Consider the following 12,500-nt stretch of genomic DNA (forward strand, 5'->3'; position numbering starts at 1 on the left):
CCTCGTCGTAGTTTTGCATTTCACCAGGCCCGTGAAATGAGTTGACTTCCAAAATTCAATAAGATTGGGGATATCAAAAGAAAGGGAGTCTCACTAATTCTTTTATTGTAGATATGAATATGTAATTCGCCTCCGAAGATTAATGACGAAAGGTTGGTTTGTTTATCTGCAATTGCAAAAATCAATATCTATTGGATCCATTGATATGCGTTTTTTCTTTCATCTGCTTAAACGATTGCCGTGAGTAAACTTATAGGAATAATTGGGTTTCATTTAGTTACAAGCAAGAAATAATAATGAAGAAATGCAAATTATACAATTTTTTTTTTGCATTTTTCATTTTTATAGGGCTATACGGACTCGAACCGTAGACCTTCTCGGTAAAACAGATCAAACTTCTTATTATTAAAATGATCTGAACTGTTTCAAAGACCCAACATGCATTTTTTTTGCATTGGGCTCCTTCATTAACTGATCTAAATATCAGTTAGTCTGCCATTTTTTTTCTTGACATAAAAAAAGATAAGGAAATGGCTCCATGTGCTCTGATTCATTATTTGGGAGCATTACCAAAGTGTTTCAAAGGTGGGATTATCTTGACGTAGGTCTGTCTCTGGCCTAGATCAACCTAAGTTAAATGAAGTCTCTATCGTTCTGCTTAAAAATCAAATATGAAACTTCATACACCTTAAAGTTCATATGACGAAAAGAGATTTTTTTGAGGTCCTTATACTCATTATGGCCTAGCATTGAATAGACTGGGTATTCACCTTATCAAGATCTCAAATCAATGATGGGGTCTGTTTGGCACCTCCTAAATGGGCGTCCAAATTGGACCGAACCCTTTGTCAGGCTATGGTTCCCTCAAAGTTATGGAGTAAGACATCGATTTCTCAACAAGATCAATTTTTCTGATTGTATGATGAACTCCCTTGAAAAACATTGGCGCGCGTGTAAACGAGTTGCTCTACCAACTGAGCTATAGCCCTTAGTGCTTGTGATACATATTTTATCATGTAGGTAAATTCTTGTCAAGAGAAATATTCCAAGATCCAACATCAAGAATCTTTGATCTCTTTGAGTGGTATTCCTTATATTAGTATTGCTTATAAGTAATATGATATTTATAATCCATCGACAGGATGGGTTTCGTTTGGTTCTCTTTGGGATGATAAATGACCTACTTAACTCAGTGGTTAGAGTACTGCTTTCATACGGCGGGAGTCATTGGTTCAAATCCAATAGTAGGTAAAACTTATTAGATACCAGAGTCAATGGTATCTAATAAGGTTTACAACCCACCTTTAGTGATATTTTTTTTTTTTATTTTGTATCTTTTCTATTTCATTTTTTAATTTGAATTTTTGCATCAGAATTGGATTCTGTTTGATTGTATTTGATTGTATTCACCCGACAGAATCTAAATAGGATTAGAAAGAGAACTTCTTTTTATTATTCGAACGTACCAACTAGTTATGAAATCGGATTGCTAGCCTCCACCCGTGTTCTAGCTCGTCGGAGAGCTAGATTTGCCTCAATTTTTTGTCTCCTTCCTTCAGCCTTTTTCACATTAGCTTCCGCTATTTCAAGAGTTTGCTGAGCTTCTTGTGGATTAATGTCACTACCCTTCTCCGCATCATTTACTAAAACAGTGATCTCATTATTTCCTATTCTAGCAAAACCACCCATCAGAGCCATCGTTAACCATTGGTCGTTAAGGCGTATTCTCAAAATCCCTATATCTACAGCTGTGGCAATAGGGGCGTGATTTGGTAATATGCCAATTTGACCACTATTAGTAGATAAAACAATTTCTTCCACTTCTGAATCCCAAACAATTCGATTAGGGGTCAGTACACTAAGATTTAAGGTCATTTCTTCAAATTGCTCTCCATTTCTAAGTTCATAGCCTTCGCGGTAGCTTCATCGATAGTACCTACCAAATAAAAGGCCTGTTCAGGAAGACCATCTAATTCTCCGGAAAGGATCAATTGAAATCCTCGAATTGTTTCTGCTAGACCAACATATTTCCCTGGAGAACCGGTAAATACTTCTGCTACGAAAAAGGGTTGTGATAAGAAACGCTCAATTTTTCGCGCTCTTGCTACGAGTAAACGATCCTCTTCGGATAATTCGTCCAATCCAAGGATAGCTATAATGTCCTGAAGTTCTTTGTAACGTTGTAAAGTTTGCTTAACTCTTTGGGCGGTTTCGTAATGTTCCTCACCAACGATCCGAGGTTGAAGCATGGTTGACGTTGAATCTAAAGGATCTACTGCTGGATAAATACCTTTGGCAGCCAATCCCCTTGATAGTACGGTAGTAGCATCTAAATGTGCAAATGTCGTAGCAGGAGCAGGGTCGGTCAAATCGTCTGCGGGTACATAAACTGCTTGAATAGAGGTTATGGACCCTTCTTTGGTAGAAGTAATTCTTTCTTGTAAAGAACCCATTTCGGTACTTAGGGTCGGTTGATAACCCACAGCGGAAGGCATTCTACCCAATAAGGCCGATACTTCGGATCCTGCTTGGACGAAACGGAAGATATTGTCAATAAATAGAAGTACGTCTTGCTCATTAACATCTCGGAAATATTCCGCCATAGTTAGGGCAGTCAAACCAACTCTCATACGAGCTCCCGGCGGTTCATTCATCTGACCGTAAACTAGGGCCACTTTTGATTCTGCAATATTTTCTTTATTAATCACTCCAGATTCTTTCATTTCCATGTAAAGATCATTTCCTTCCCGAGTACGTTCACCCACTCCGCCAAATACGGATACGCCCCCGTGAGCTTTAGCAATATTGTTAATCAATTCCATAATGAGTACTGTTTTACCCACTCCAGCTCCCCCGAATAGTCCGATTTTTCCTCCACGGCGATAAGGGGCTAAAAGATCTACTACTTTAATTCCTGTTTCAAAAATAGATAATTTTGTATCCAACTGTATAAAGGCGGGCGCAGATCTATGAATAGGAGACGTTGTACTAGTATCTACAGGCCCTAAATTATCAACAGGCTCTCCGAGCACGTTAAAAATTCGTCCCAGAGTCGCTCCCCCAACTGGAACACTTATAGGAGCTCCTGTGTCAATCACTGCCATTCCTCTCGTTAGACCTTCTGTAGCACTCATAGCTACAGCCCTAACTCGATTATTTCCTAATAATTGCTGTACCTCACAAGCCACATTAATTGGTTGACCAACACTATCTCGACCTTGAACTACCAGAGCGTTATAAATATTTGGCATCTTGCCCGGGGGAAAGGCTACATCTAGTACCGGACCGATGATTTGGACGACACGCCCCGGGTTTTTTTTTTCAAGCGTGGAAACCCCAGAACCAGAAGTAGTAGGATTGATTCTCATAATAATAAAATAAATATGTCGAAATGTTTTTTCCAAAATTATCGAATTCAAAAAAAATGTCCGCTAGCACGTCGATCGGTTAATTCAATAAAATCGGAATTAGCACTCGATTTCGTTGGCACCATGCAATTGAACCAATCCAATTGTTTACTTATTCAATGAGACTGAGTTAATTTGGCAGCTCACCCAACCTATTTTCATTTAACAATCTCAAGTGGATGAATCAAAATCTTGAGAAAGTCTTTCATTTGTCTACCATTATAGACAAGCCCATCCATATTATCGATTCTATGGAATTCGAACCTGAACTTTATTTTCTATTTCTATTACGATTCATTATTTGTATCTAATGGGCTCCTCTTCTTATTTCTTTTTTATTTCAATTTCAGCATATCGATTTATGCCTAGCCTATTCTTTTCTTTGCGTTTTTCTTTCTTTTTTATACCTTTCATAGATTCATAGAGGAATTCCATATATTTTCACATCTAGGATTTACATATACAACATATACCACTGTCAAGGGGGAAGTTCTTATTATTTAGGTTAGCTAGGTATTTCCATTTCAAAAAAAAAAAAAGATAAAAAATCAAAATTGGGTTGCGCTATATATATGAAAGAGTATACAATAATGATGTATTTGGCAAATCAAATACCATGGTCTAATAATCAACCATTCTGATTAATTGATAATATTAGTATTAGTTGGAAATTTTGTGACAGATTCCTGTGAAAAGTTTCATTAACGCGGAATTCATGTCGAGTAGACCTTGTTGTTGTGATAATTTTTAATTCATGAGTTCTAGGGAGGGATTTATGTCACCACAAACAGAGACTAAAGCAAGTGTTGGATTCAAAGCTGGTGTTAAAGAGTACAAATTGACTTATTATACTCCTGAGTACCAAACCAAGGATACTGATATATTAGCAGCATTCCGAGTAACTCCTCAACCTGGAGTTCCACCTGAAGAAGCAGGGGCCGCGGTAGCTGCCGAATCTTCTACTGGTACATGGACAACTGTATGGACCGATGGACTTACCAGTCTTGATCGTTACAAAGGGCGATGCTACCGCATCGAGCGCGTTGTTGGAGAAAAAGATCAATATATTGCTTATGTAGCTTACCCTTTAGACCTTTTTGAAGAAGGTTCCGTTACCAATATGTTTACTTCCATTGTAGGTAACGTATTTGGGTTCAAAGCCCTGCGCGCTCTACGTCTGGAAGATCTGCGAATCCCTCCTGCTTATGTTAAAACTTTCCAAGGTCCGCCTCATGGGATCCAAGTTGAAAGAGATAAATTGAACAAGTATGGTCGTCCCCTGTTGGGATGTACTATTAAACCTAAATTGGGGTTATCTGCAAAAAACTACGGTAGAGCTGTTTATGAATGTCTTCGCGGTGGACTTGATTTTACCAAAGATGATGAGAACGTGAACTCACAACCATTTATGCGTTGGAGAGATCGTTTCTTATTTTGTGCCGAAGCACTTTTTAAAGCACAGACTGAAACAGGTGAAATCAAAGGGCATTACTTGAATGCTACTGCAGGTACATGCGAAGAAATGATCAAAAGAGCTGTATTTGCTAGAGAATTGGGCGTTCCGATCGTAATGCATGACTACTTAACGGGGGGATTTACCGCAAATACTACCTTGGCTCATTATTGCCGAGATAATGGTCTACTTCTTCACATCCACCGTGCAATGCATGCGGTTATTGATAGACAGAAGAATCATGGTATCCACTTCCGGGTATTAGCAAAAGCGTTACGTATGTCTGGTGGAGATCATATTCACTCTGGTACCGTAGTAGGTAAACTTGAAGGTGAAAGAGACATAACTTTGGGCTTTGTTGATTTACTGCGTGATGATTTTGTTGAACAAGATAGAAGTCGCGGTATTTATTTCACTCAAGATTGGGTCTCTTTACCAGGTGTTCTACCTGTGGCTTCAGGAGGTATTCACGTTTGGCATATGCCTGCTCTGACCGAGATCTTTGGGGATGATTCCGTACTACAGTTCGGTGGAGGAACTTTAGGACATCCTTGGGGTAATGCGCCAGGTGCCGTAGCTAATCGAGTAGCTCTAGAAGCATGTGTAAAAGCTCGTAATGAAGGACGTGATCTTGCTCGGGAAGGTAATGAGATTATTCGCGAGGCTTGCAAATGGAGCCCGGAACTAGCTGCTGCTTGTGAGGTATGGAAAGAGATCGTATTTAATTTTGCAGCAGTGGACGTTTTGGATAAGTAAAAACAGTAGACATTAGCAGATAAATTAGCAGGAAATAAAGAAGGATAAGGAGAAAGAACTCAAGTAATTATCCTTCGTTCTCTTAATTGAATTACATTACAATTTAATTCGGCTCAATCCTTTTAGTAAAAGATTGGGCCGAATACAACTAAGATTCTATTGCATATATTTTGATCAAGATTTGAAATACAAAATCTAGAAAACTAAATCAAAATCTAAGACTCAAATCTTTCTATTATTGTCTTGGATCCACAATTAATCCTACGGATCCTTAGGATTGGTATATTCTTTTCTATCCTGTAGTTTGTAGTTTCCCTGAATCAAGCCAAGTATTCCAACTCTTTCTACCCATCCTGTATATTGTCCCCTTTGTTCCGTGTTGAAATAGAACCTTAATTTATTACTTATTATTAGATTTTAGATTGTTAGATTAGTTAGTGATTAGATATTAGTATTAGACGAGATTTTACGAATTTTTTTTATTTCTTTATATTTATAAGAGAGGACAAATCTCTTTTTTTCGATGCGAATTTGACACGACATAGGAGAAGCCGCCCTTTATCAAAAATTCTATTATTTTTATATTCTTTTTAATAATAAAAGGGGGTTCCAACATATTAATATATAGTGAAGTGTTCCCCCAGATTCAGAACTTTTTTTGAATACTCACAATCCGTATTAGTTAATAATCCTAGTGATTGGATTTCTATGCTTAGTCTGATAGGAAATAAGATATTCAAATAAAGAATTTTATAGCGAATGACTATTCATCTATTGTATTTTCATGCAAATAGGGGGCAAGAAAACTCTATGGAAAGATGGTGGTTTAATTCGATGTTGTTTAAGAAGGAGTTCGAACGCAGGTGTGGGCTAAATAAATCAATGGGCAGTCTTGGTCCTATTGAAAATACCAGTGAAGATCCAAATCTAAAAGTGAAAAACATTCATAGTTGCAGTAATGTTGATTATTTATTCGGCGTTAAAGACATTTGGAATTTCATCTCTAATGACACTTTTTTAGTTAGTGATAGGAATGGGGACAGTTATTCCATCTATTTTGATATTGAAAATCATATTTTTGAGGTTGACAACGATCATTCTTTTCTGAGTGAACTAGAAAGTTCTTTTTATAGTTATCGAAACTCGAGTTATCTGAATAATGGATTTAGGGGCGAAGATCCCTACTATAATTCTTACATGTCTTACATGTATGATACTCAATATAGTTGGAATAATCACATTAATAGTTGCATTGATAATTATCTTCAGTCTCAAATCTGTATAGATACTTCCATTATAAGTGGTAGTGAGAGTAACGGTGACAGTTACATTTATAGGGCCATTTGTAGTGGTCAAAGTCTAAATAGTAGTGAAAACGAGGGTTCCAGTAGACGAACTCGCACAAAGGACAGTGATTTAACTATAAGAGAAAGTTCTAATGATCTCGAGGTAACTCAAAAATACAAGCATTTGTGGGTTCAATGCGAAAATTGTTATGGATTAAATTATAAGAAATTTTTGAAATCAAAAATGAATATTTGTGAACAATGTGGATATCATTTGAAAATGAGTAGTTCGGATAGAATTGAACTTTTGATCGATCCGGGTACTTGGGATCCTATGGATGAAGACATGGTCTCGCTGGATCCCATTGAATTTCATTCGGAGGAGGAGCCTTATAAGGACCGTATTGATTCTTATCAAAGAAAGACAGGATTAACCGAGGCTGTTCAAACAGGCATAGGCCAACTAAACGGCATTCCCGTAGCAATTGGGGTTATGGATTTTCAGTTTATGGGGGGTAGTATGGGATCCGTAGTCGGAGAGAAAATCACCCGTTTGATTGAACACGCTGCCAATCAAAATTTACCTCTTATGATAGTGTGTGCTTCTGGGGGGGCGCGCATGCAGGAAGGAAGTTTGAGCTTGATGCAAATGGCTAAAATATCGTCTGCTTTATATGATTATCAATTAAATAAAAAATTATTTTATGTATCAATCCTTACATCTCCGACAACTGGTGGAGTGACAGCTAGTTTTGGTATGTTGGGGGATATCATTATTGCCGAACCCAATGCCTACATTGCATTTGCAGGTAAAAGAGTAATTGAACAAACATTGAATAAAACAGTACCCGAAGGTTCACAAGCAGCTGAATACTTATTCCAGAAGGGTTTATTCGACCTAATTGTACCACGTAATCTTTTAAAAAGCGTTCTGAGTGAGTTATTTAAGCTCCACGCCTTTTTTCCTTTGAATCAAAAGTCAAGCAAAATCAAGTAGAGCACTAAGTTCAATTATTTTTTTTGTGTTTGTAGCAAAAAGTAGTTAGTTTATCGGAATCAAAGTAAATAAGATAATAATGGCCTTTTCTTTGGTGATAGAAGATCGAATTGTAGAAAGAATTAAAACGAAAGTTGAGGATAACTCTTTTTTTGACCTATATTCCTGATTACGAATCAAGAAACCTTTATCACCAAGAGTGAGTTCTTCCTTTCGTGAAATTAGTAAAATAAAACGAATTTGGTCTTGTCTTAGGTATATAATTTGAAATTTCAATAGAGATAATAGAGTTTTGTATCTTTCTCTATCTACCGAAAAACCATTTTAGCTAAAAATCCATGTTGGGTCGGATTCGAATGAATCCGTCGATAATCTGTAAAAAACTCTTTATCTATTTTTAGAAAAGTAGAAGACAAGAACAAAAGACAAAGAAATGAAGAAAAATAATAAAGTTTATTATCATACATATCTTTCTCATGGAGGAGATGAATAAGTCCATTTATTTAGTTCTACAGTTCTACATTCTTTGCACTTATTCTTATTATACGTACTCAGTTAGATTTAGATATATCGATACTTCGATCTATACTAAGAATTTCAAATTCTTCAAATTCTATTAATAATAAATATTATCTAATATCTAATTAGAATTCAAATTCTTAATTTAATTATAATTATTACAAGATATCTTTATTTATATAATAACATAATAACAGATACAAATAGTAAATCGAGGTACCCCTTCTATGACAAATTTGAACCTTCCATCTATTTTTGTGCCGTTAGTAGGCCTAGTCTTTCCGGCAATTGCAATGGCTTCTTTATTTCTTCATGTTCAAAAAAACAAGATTGTTTAGATCCGCTGGGACCCAATCTCATCCATTTTTTTTTTGAAAACGTGGACTTGTATCATAACACGGATATCTATTTATTGGAGTATAGTATAACATGTGATTTCCACCGAACATAAAGGAAAAAACTCTTATGCCCGCAGAAACATGATATATGGATATATCAATTCTAGCAATTTTCAAATAGATCAGGATCTCTGGATGGCTGAAATGTAGTCGGTGAATCTATATGTATATCGATATGTATAGTGGGATCGTATTAAATAAAGAGTATGTTATTATTTTAGATTTAACCAATTTGATGAATTACTCCTAAAGGTTGACATCAAACTAGTGCTAGTTCACCTCAAACTAGTGCTAGTTGATGAGAGTTACTTCGGAAACAAAAAAGTAAAGTCAAATTTTTCTGGGGTATTATCTCAATTCCAATAAAATGCAATCGAGTAAAGTATGACTTGGCGATCAGACGATATATGGATAGAACTTATAACGGGGTCTCGAAAAATAAGTAATTTCTGCTGGGCCTTGATCCTTTTTTTAGGTTCATTAGGCTTCTTATTAGTTGGAACTTCCAGTTATCTTGGTAGAAATTTGCTATCTTTTTTTCCGCCTCAGCAAATCATTTTTTTTCCACAAGGAATCGTGATGTCTTTCTACGGAATTGCGGGTCTCTTTATTAGCTCTTATTTGTGGTGCACAATTTCCTGGAATGTAGGTAGTGGTTATGATCGATTCGATAGAAAGGAGGGAATAGTCTGTATCTTTCGTTGGGGATTTCCGGGAAAAAATCGTCGCATATTCCTCCGATTCCTTATAAAAGATATTCAGTCCGTTAGAATAGAAGTTAAAGAGGGTATTTATGCTCGTCGTGTTCTTTATATGGACATCCGAGGCCAGGGGTCCATTCCCTTGACCCGTACTGATGAGAATTTGACTCCACGAGAAATTGAACAAAAGGCTGCTGAATTAGCCTATTTCTTGCGTGTACCAATTGAAGTATTTTGATAAATTGAGAATCAGAACGTTCATTCAATTAAAGAAAACGTATATGAAAGAACCATAAAACGAAACTCTTTTTATGGTCTTTATGTGCACGCAATTCAATAACAAATAACAAATCGAAATAATAGATTCATCTCAGACGGCAAACCATTTCGAAAGCAAGAATTTTTTTTAGTTCAATATTTGTTGGAATTGACACTTTAGATCCAGATAGATCGTATCTTGTAAATTTGAAATTCTTTCTTTTGTATTCTTTAATGACCAACAATTGGATTTCTTAATTAAATACTGAGAACTAGCCAATTTATCCTTTGCTAGTCATTTTTTTTTTATCATCCTAATATCTTTCCCTCAATTATTCTATTCCTGACTATGGGTAATCAATGAAATTTTTTCGAAATATTGGATATTTTGATAGCAAAGGAGTTCTTTCGTCTCAAAATCTGAATAATATTCATTACTTAAAGTGGTTCTTTCGATCATTCATCGAAAGGATACACTTGATTTTTAATTTGACCAATTGAGATATCAGGAAACAATATTCTCAATTTCTTCATTCGAAGTGAATTCTTAGCCTATTTCTGTATTCTTTCTAGATTCAAAGACTAACCACAAAATCACAAAGAAAATAGATTCATAAGTTCGATACCTTGTATAAAACTCATGTGTGTAAGAAATATTCGATCGCATAGAGTGTACGAATGGGTTGATTAACAATTTACAGACGAAAAAATGGCAAAAAAGAAAGCATTCACTCCTCTTTTCTATCTTGCATCTATAGTATTTTTGCCCTGGTGGATTTCTTTCTCAGTTAATAAATGGCTGGAATCTTGGGTTACTAATTGGTGGAATACTGGGCAATCCCAAATTGTCTTGAATAATATTCAAGAAAAGAGTCTTCTAGAAAAATTCAGAGAATTAGAGGAACTCCTCTTCTTGGACGAAATGATCAAGGAATACTCGGAAACACATCTCGAAGAGTTTGGGATAGGAATCCATAAAGAAACGATCCAATTAATCACGATACAAAATGAGAATCGTATGGATACGATTTTGCACTTCTCAACAAATATAATCTGGTTTGGTATTCTAAGCGGGTATTCAATTTTGGGTAAGGAAAAACTTGTTATTCTTAACTCTTGGGCTCAGGAATTCCTATATAACTTAAGTGACACAGCAAAAGCTTTGTGTATTCTTCTAGTAAGTGAGTTTTTTCTCGGATATCATTCACCCCCAGGTTGGGAATTCGTTATACGCTCTATCTATAACGAGGTTGGAGTTGTTGCGAATGAGCAAACTATAACTATTCTTGTTTGCATCCTTCCAGTAATTTTTGATACATGTTTTAAATATTGGCTTTTCCGTTATTTAACTAGTCTGTCTCCGTCAATTTTACTGCTTTATGATTCAATAACTGAATGATAAAGGATCCATTGATATTAATCTAATCCAATTAGAATGCTTAGTACTTTGTAGTTGTACATAAGCAAAGTATTGAAAATCATATTTACTCTTCCTATTTCTAACCATCGGGAAGATTCATCCTAGATTATTCCAGCAAATAGCAGAATCGTGGCTAGGGAACTATACTAGCGACCTACCCAATTTATTGTAGAAATTTTCGCGATCAATGATTGGACCATGCAAACTAGAAATGCTTTTTCTTGGCTAAAGAAACAGATTACTCGATCTATTTCCGTATCGCTCATGATATATATCTTAACTCGGACGTCCATTTCAAGTGCATATCCCATTTTTGCACAGCAGGGTTATGAAAATCCACGAGAAGCGACTGGGCGTATTGTATGTGCCAATTGCCATTTAGCTAATAAGCCCGTGGAAATTGAGGTTCCACAAGCGGTACTTCCTGATACTGTATTTGAAGCAGTTGTTCGAATTCCTTATGATATGCAACTGAAACAGGTTCTTGCTAATGGTAAAAAAGGGGGGTTGAACGTCGGAGCTGTTCTTATTTTACCGGAGGGGTTTGAATTAGCTCCTCCCGATCGTATTTCTCCTGAGATGAAAGAAAAGATTGGCAATTTGTCTTTTCAGAGCTATCGCCCCAATAAAACAAATATTCTTGTGGTAGGCCCTGTCCCTGGTAAAAAATATAGTGAAATAACCTTCCCTATTCTTTCCCCGGACCCTGCTACTAAGAAGGATGTTCACTTCTTAAAATATCCTATATACGTAGGCGGGAACAGGGGAAGGGGTCAGATTTATCCCGACGGCAACAAGAGTAACAATACAGTTTATAATGCTACAGCAGCAGGTATAGTAAGCAAAATCATACGAAAAGAAAAAGGGGGGTATGAGATAACCATAACGGATGCGTCGGAGGGACGTCAAGTGGTTGATATTATCCCTCCCGGACCAGAACTTCTTGTTTCCGAGGGCGAATCTATCAAATTTGATCAACCATTAACGAGTAATCCTAATGTAGGCGGATTTGGTCAGGGAGATGCAGAAATAGTACTTCAAGATCCATTACGTGTCCAAGGACTTTTGTTCTTCTTGGCATCTGTTATTTTGGCACAAATCTTTTTGGTTCTTAAAAAGAAACAGTTCGAGAAGGTTCAATTGGCCGAAATGAATTTCTAGATTCGCAGATTTATCGATATCAAGTACGTAAAAAGAACCAAATTCTTGTTGGCGATTATTTATGATCAAAAAAATGAAATTATGAAAACTCCTTTGTCTTATTTATACTCTTCTTCAAAATCTACATTACATACTCTTTTTCTA

General features: G+C 36.2%; 8 protein-coding genes and 3 non-coding genes across 11 annotated transcripts; 7 read left to right on the plus strand and 4 right to left on the minus strand. All coding sequences in view use genetic code 11, as the record gives it.

Moving 5' to 3' along the window:
- Positions 1-345: 345 nt before the first annotated feature.
- Positions 346-382, minus strand: trnV-UAC. The gene has a single exon. It is a non-coding gene; the product is annotated as a tRNA-Val (tRNA).
- Positions 383-951: 569 nt separating this feature from the next.
- On the minus strand, positions 952-989 carry trnV-UAC. The gene has a single exon. It is a non-coding gene; the product is annotated as a tRNA-Val (tRNA).
- A 189-nt stretch (positions 990-1,178) lies between these two features.
- trnM-CAU lies at positions 1,179-1,251 on the plus strand. The gene has a single exon. It is a non-coding gene; the product is annotated as a tRNA-Met (tRNA).
- A 222-nt stretch (positions 1,252-1,473) lies between these two features.
- atpE (ATP synthase CF1 epsilon subunit) lies at positions 1,474-1,875 on the minus strand. Its single transcript has one exon. It carries the CDS (start codon positions 1,873-1,875, stop codon positions 1,474-1,476), a length of 402 nt encoding a protein of 133 aa, YP_008563094.1.
- Positions 1,872-3,368, minus strand: atpB (ATP synthase CF1 beta subunit). The gene has a single exon. The coding sequence runs from the start codon at positions 3,366-3,368 to the stop codon at positions 1,872-1,874; it is 1,497 nt and encodes a 498-aa protein (YP_008563095.1).
- An 814-nt stretch (positions 3,369-4,182) lies between these two features.
- rbcL (ribulose-1,5-bisphosphate carboxylase/oxygenase large subunit) lies at positions 4,183-5,616 on the plus strand. Its single transcript has one exon. The coding sequence runs from the start codon at positions 4,183-4,185 to the stop codon at positions 5,614-5,616; it is 1,434 nt and encodes a 477-aa protein (YP_008563096.1).
- A 759-nt stretch (positions 5,617-6,375) lies between these two features.
- On the plus strand, positions 6,376-7,899 carry accD (acetyl-CoA carboxylase carboxyltransferase beta subunit). The gene has a single exon. The coding sequence runs from the start codon at positions 6,376-6,378 to the stop codon at positions 7,897-7,899; it is 1,524 nt and encodes a 507-aa protein (YP_008563097.1).
- Positions 7,900-8,645: 746 nt separating this feature from the next.
- Positions 8,646-8,756, plus strand: psaI (photosystem I subunit VIII). The gene has a single exon. It carries the CDS (start codon positions 8,646-8,648, stop codon positions 8,754-8,756), a length of 111 nt encoding a protein of 36 aa, YP_008563098.1.
- A 444-nt stretch (positions 8,757-9,200) lies between these two features.
- Positions 9,201-9,755, plus strand: ycf4 (photosystem I assembly protein ycf4). The gene has a single exon. It carries the CDS (start codon positions 9,201-9,203, stop codon positions 9,753-9,755), a length of 555 nt encoding a protein of 184 aa, YP_008563099.1.
- Positions 9,756-10,484: 729 nt separating this feature from the next.
- On the plus strand, positions 10,485-11,174 carry cemA (chloroplast envelope membrane protein). The gene has a single exon. The coding sequence runs from the start codon at positions 10,485-10,487 to the stop codon at positions 11,172-11,174; it is 690 nt and encodes a 229-aa protein (YP_008563100.1).
- Positions 11,175-11,393: 219 nt separating this feature from the next.
- On the plus strand, positions 11,394-12,356 carry petA (cytochrome f). Its single transcript has one exon. The coding sequence runs from the start codon at positions 11,394-11,396 to the stop codon at positions 12,354-12,356; it is 963 nt and encodes a 320-aa protein (YP_008563101.1).
- The last annotated feature ends 144 nt before the right edge of the window (positions 12,357-12,500 follow it).

This window comes from Solanum lycopersicum, chloroplast, assembly GCF_036512215.1.
Source record: "Solanum lycopersicum chloroplast, complete genome".
In the NCBI taxonomy this organism is placed as follows: domain Eukaryota; kingdom Viridiplantae; phylum Streptophyta; class Magnoliopsida; order Solanales; family Solanaceae; genus Solanum; species Solanum lycopersicum.